General features: G+C 44.4%; 1 protein-coding gene across 1 annotated transcript; it reads left to right on the plus strand.

Annotated features, from left to right (window-relative positions):
* The first annotated feature begins 3,378 nt into the window (after positions 1-3,378).
* LOC115083531 (gastrula zinc finger protein XlCGF26.1-like) lies at positions 3,379-5,341 on the plus strand. The gene has a single exon (XM_029587409.1). It carries the CDS (start codon positions 3,662-3,664, stop codon positions 5,258-5,260), a length of 1,599 nt encoding a protein of 532 aa, XP_029443269.1. The 5' UTR covers positions 3,379-3,661; the 3' UTR covers positions 5,261-5,341.
* Positions 5,342-5,798: the final 457 nt, after the last annotated feature.

Below are 5,798 nucleotides of genomic sequence, written 5' to 3' on the forward strand. Positions count from 1 at the left end.
CCACAGACTCCGAAACAAAGTGGTCAGAGTGATGTTGGACAACGCCACCACGGTGGCATACATCAACCGGCAGGGCGGAACCAGAAGCCAACAGCTATCCTTAGAAATAGCCCCCCTGATGACCTGGGCAGAAGCAAATCTCCAGGACATCTCCGCCGTCCACATCGCCGGGAAGGACAACACCGCGGCAGACTTCCTTAGCAGAGAAAGCCTAAACCCGGGAGAATGGAAGCTGTCATCCACAGCCTTCAAGATGATAGTGGATCGGTGGGGGACGCCGGACATGGACCTGCTAGCAAAGAGATCCAACGCTCAAGTACCCAGATACTTCAGTCGCAGGCGAGATCCTCAGTCACAAGGGATCGACACCCTGGTACAGACCTGGCCCCCAGGGACCCTGCTATACGCATTTCCCCCCATGGCCCCTGCTGAGCGCAATCATTCATAAGATTCAGCGACACAGGTGCCTAGTTCTTCTAGTGGCCCCGGACTGGCCAAGAAGACCCTGGTACGCAGACATGAGAAGACTACTGGCAGGGGATCCCCTGCCCCCACACAGGGACCTTCTTCAACAAGGCCCCATCCTCCACGAGGATCCTGCTCAATTCCCTCTTACGGTCTGGCCATTGAAAGGGCCCGACTGAGGAAGGAAGGGATACTCGGGGACAGTAATAGATACCCTCCGAGCACGCAAGTTCTCCACTTCGGTAATGTACATAAGAATCTGGAGTGTATTTGAAGCCTGGTGCGAACATCACAGCACCAAACCACATTCCGCTAAAGTCCCCATAATTTTGGAATTCTTACAGAATGGTCTTCAGAAGGGCCTGTCCCTCAACTCAATCAAGGTTCAGGTGGCAGCGCTGTCATGCTAAGGTTCCAGGAGCGAGGGCAACAGCATTGCCGCGCACCCAGATGTTTCTCGATTCCTGAAAGGGGTCAAACACATTCGCCCATCAGTGAAGTGGCCAGTGCCCCTGTGGAACCTCAACCGCTTTCAGACCCCTCCGAGGCCTGTCTCTCAGTCTACTAACCCTTAAGATGGTGTTCTTACTGGCCGTATGCTTGGCCCGCCGCATCTCAGAGCTACAAGCACTGTCCTGCCGGGATCCATTCCTCAGAATCACCCCGGGGACCATCCATCTACGCACAGTCCCCTCCTTCCTACCCAAAGTGGTATCACACTTCCACCTCAACCAAACCATATCGTTACCAACTATGGAAGATTTGAAGAACTCTGAAGAAGGCCGATCACTATGCCATCTCGACATCGGCAGACTGCTATCCAGATAGCTGGAAATGTCGGAACCAGTACAAAAGACTGACCCACCTGTTCGTCCTTCACAGCGGGAAGAAGCAAGGGGAAGCGACTCCACGGGCAACCATTGCCCGCTGGCTTAAAGAAGTCATCAAGGCGGCCTACGTAGAAGCGGGGAAACCCACCACCTCTACAGGTCAAGGCCCATTCCATCAGAGCCCAGGCGGTGTCCTGGGCAGAAACCAGAATGCTGTCACCTGCCTAGATCTACAGGACGGCAACGTGGTCCTCCACCCATACCTTCTCCAGATTCTATCGTCTGGATGTCCAGGCTCGGGAGGACACAGCATTTGCGAGAGCAATCCCTATTGGACCACGGGCAGCCTCCCACCCAGTTCGGGAGTAGCTTTTATACATCCCATTGGTCCTGAGTCCATCTGCAACACGCTAGGAAATGGAGAAATTACTTACCTTATAATTTCGTTTTCCTTAGTGTATACAGATGGACTCAGCAGCCCACCCTAGGCTGCCGTTATACATGGTCGTTCATCGAATCAAGGTAAGCCATGTCTTACGTAACATAGGGCATCCACCCTGCCGGGTGTCGACGCCTTCCGGCTGAGGACACTGGCGGTCTCCAGCTATAGTCGATCAGCTAATTCAATCTAATCAGAGTAATCACATTAAGTTAATCAATCGGTCAGTCACACATATATCCATAATGCTTTGCAAGAAAGAATACTGAGATTCTGCACTTCCTGCAGGGGTATATGTACTACGTGCTGACGTCAGATTGAAATCTGCTAGCACGAGCACACTATACCCATTGGTCCTGAGTCCATCTGTCTTCACTGAGGAAAACGAAATTATCAGGTAAGTAATTTCTCCATTCTTTGTTAATGGATTGTTCTCATTAGATCTTGACTCCCCATTACATGCCTGTAAAAATAAGATAATACGATTATGGAGTACGAGAATTTAATGCTTGTTGTTCCTCTGTTACTTTATTATAATTTCCTGGGCATAATAAGAATGTAGAAGAATGTTTTGGTTTGTAAAGTAGCAAATGATAATTTCTTGTAAGATGTTATATAATCATAAATAAAGAATAAAAAAAAAAAATCCTGTGCTACCGATGCAATTAATAGCAGTGGCTATTCCCTAAGTAAATGATTAATAGCTGTTAATGGACTTCTCCTCCAAGAACTTATCCAAACCTTTTTTGAACCCAGCCACACTAACTGCACTAATTACATCCTCTGGCAACAAATTCCAGAGCTTTATTGTGCGCTGAGTGAAAAAGAATTTTCTCCGATTAGTCTTAAATGTGCTACTTGCTAACTTCATGGAATGCCCCCTAGTCCTTCTATTATTCGAAAGAGTAAATAACCGAGTCACATCTACTCATTCAAGACCTCTCATGATCTTAAAGACCTCTATCATATCCCCCCTCAGCCGTCTCATCTCCATGCTAAGCAGTCCTAACCTCTTCAGCCTTTCCTCATAGGGGAGCTGTTCCATCCCCTTTATCATTTTGGTCTCCCTTGTCTGTACCTTCTCCATCGCTTACTTAATGTTCTGGGATGGAGAAAGGGGAGGGTATTCCTCTTAGATATTGGACACTACTCAGTTTTTGCTGATGTTGTTGTGGATATTGTTTGTTTGCTTATTGTTGGGGTTGGACAGTCTGTTATAAAAATTGTCAAATTCTAATAAACAGGAATTCAGATATAGTGTGAAAACTTTGTGTAAAGATGTTTTTAGTTTATCCATTTTATGTTATGTTGTTTTATTTGTGATTGAATGTGCGTGTATCTTTGTAACCCACCCTGAACAATTGCATTGGAGGTGGCGGGGTATGAGTTTTTTATAAACATATAAATAAATACAATAGATCCTACACAGTATGATAAGGAGAGCCACAGGAGCTCTATAAAGACATCACACAGGAGTTTTCCAGGCGTCTCCCAAAGCTTCTGCTAAGTCACAGAATTCTCTAATATCAGGGATCCCATGTGGTCATTGTGATCCTTCAAGAAGTCTGATCCCAGGTGATTGGTAGCGTTAGGTTCCATTGTCACTGTCACACGATTTATTCCTTTTTTTTTTTAATATCCAGCAGACAATGAGAAGAGGGAGGAGAATAGAGAAGAACACCCTACAGTACTAGCACTTACACCAAGACAATCAAGAAATGCCTATGAGAATCTTTCCCAGAGGACTGAGCGGGGAGGCACGAGCCAAAGTCAGCAGGAACTGGAGCAGAAGCAGCGCCACCCTGCAGGCGATTCACTGGATGGAGTAATTGCATGTGAGAGAAGTGATAGGGAGGTCACAGACAACTCTGAGCTCCAAAGACACCTGAGGGCAGAGAGAGCCTTCCAGAGTAATAACAGTGATCAAATGACTTCTGACCTCCTCCAGAGCCACGTGAGAGCAGAGAGAGCTTTCCAGAGTAATAACAGTGATCAAATGACTTCTGACCTCCTCCAGAGCCACGTGAAAGCAGAGAGAGCTTTCCAGAGTAATAACAGTGATCAAATGACTTCTGACCTCCTCCAGAGCCATGTGAGAGCAGAGAGAGCCTTCCAGAGTAATAACAGTGATCAAATGACTTCTGACCCCCTCCAGGGACACCAGAAAGCAGGGAGACCCTTCCAGAGTAATAACAATGATCAAATGACTTCTGATCTCCACCAGAGTGAGGAGAAATGGAAGAAACCCTTTCCCTGTCACACCTGTGGGAGAACCTTTGATAGGAAATGTCATTTTGTATTGCACCAGAAAACCCACAGAGGAGTGAGACCTTTTCCATGCTCTCAGTGTGGAAAATCTTTCAAACAGAAGGTAACCCTGCAGTTACATCAGAGAATCCACACTCAAGGGAACACTTTCACTTGTACTGAATGTAAGAAAAACTTTTCTAGCAGTGAATCCTTAGTAAGACACCAAAGAACACACAGGGGTCACAGACCCTTTCATTGCCCTCAAGATGGGGAATCTTATAGCTCTGAGTTCTCTTTATTAAATCGCCCAAAAATGGAGACAGAAGAGGGACCATTATCAAGTCCTGAAAGTGGAGAAAACATCATTCAAAAGCAAGACCTGATAAATCAAAAAACACAGAAAGAAAAAACATTATTCATATGTACTGATGGGTACAAAAACTTTAATCAGAAAGAAAACTTCAGAAGACAACTAAAATTCCAACGAGGAGAAAAGGCAAATTTAAGTAATGAATGCAATAAAATCTTATTGTGTGGGAAAGTCTTTTCAGGAGATGGAAAAAAATATACTGATGAAAGACCATTGTCTTGCATTCAGGCTGAAAAAAGTTTCAGTAGGAAGTCAAATGTCCCACAGCAGAAGAAATTCCCTAAAGTAGAAAGTCAATTCATACGTACTGAGTGTGATCAAAGCTTCAGGACTGAGCACAACCTGATAATCCACCAGAGAGTCCACACTGGAGTAAAACCATTTCAGTGTTGTGAATGTGATAAATGGTTCAGGCAAAAGGGAGACCTCAAACTCCATCAGAGAATCCACACAGGAGAGAAACCATTTACATGCAGTGAGTGTGGTAAACGTTTTAGTCGGAAAGGAAACTTCAAATCTCATTTGAGACTTCACACAGGAGAGAAACCATTTGCATGTAGTGAATGTGGTAAATGTTTTAGTTTGAAAGGAAACTTCAACTCCCACTTGAGACTTCACACAGGAGAGAAACCATTTACATGCAGTGAGTGTGGTAAACGTTTTAGTCAGAAAGGATCCTTCACACGCCACCAGAGAGTCCACACAGGAGAGAAACCATTTACATGTAGTGAGTGTGGCAAAAGTTTGAGTCGGAAGTCCTATCTCATGTGGCATCAGAGAATCCACACTGGAGTGAAACCAAGTCCTTGTACTTTGTGTGGTAAAAGCTTTAGAACAAATAAAGAACTTGCAAGCCACCAGAGAAACCACACAGGAGTCAAATGTAATTCACAAACTGTCCTATAGCTTTTGGAATTGTAAACTTGTCTGATAAAGTTCTTAAATAGTTTGATGCAAGAACAATAAATCTCTATATCCATCATTAAACCTGTAAGAGCCAGTGTACACTGAGATTGTACTTTCGAAAAACTGAAGGTAGTGTGAACCTTACAGATGCAAATACTCCAGTGCTAAATTACAAAAGTGAATGATCAAAACTGGTCTCTATCCTTAAGCTTGGACAGTTATTACAGTGAGGGGAAGGAATAAGTGAAACTCTACCAGTACATAAGGGTAAGAAGCAATGGAATTTGCAAAATGATATAAATCTTTGTAAAGAATCAGACCAGTAAACATGAACAATTAATTGCCAAAAACAAATATAGTGGGAACTATAAAGAGTTATTTCAGAAATGCAACACAAATCAAAGTCTGATACAGGAATGGTGAGTTTAAACACAGAGATGAGGGATTGATAATTGCAGCACAGGACATGGATGGGTCACAGCCAGCAGAGAAAAGAACTGGTAACACAGACAAACGCAGCTTCTGTAAAACAGAACTA

This window comes from Rhinatrema bivittatum, chromosome 2 (assembly GCF_901001135.1).
Source record: "Rhinatrema bivittatum chromosome 2, aRhiBiv1.1, whole genome shotgun sequence".
Taxonomy (NCBI): domain Eukaryota; kingdom Metazoa; phylum Chordata; class Amphibia; order Gymnophiona; family Rhinatrematidae; genus Rhinatrema; species Rhinatrema bivittatum.

Coding starts and splice junctions, on each gene's coding strand:
- LOC115083531 (XM_029587409.1), top strand. CDS start 3,662: ATGACTTCTGACCTCCTCCAGAGCCACGTGAGAGCAGAGAGAGCTTTC.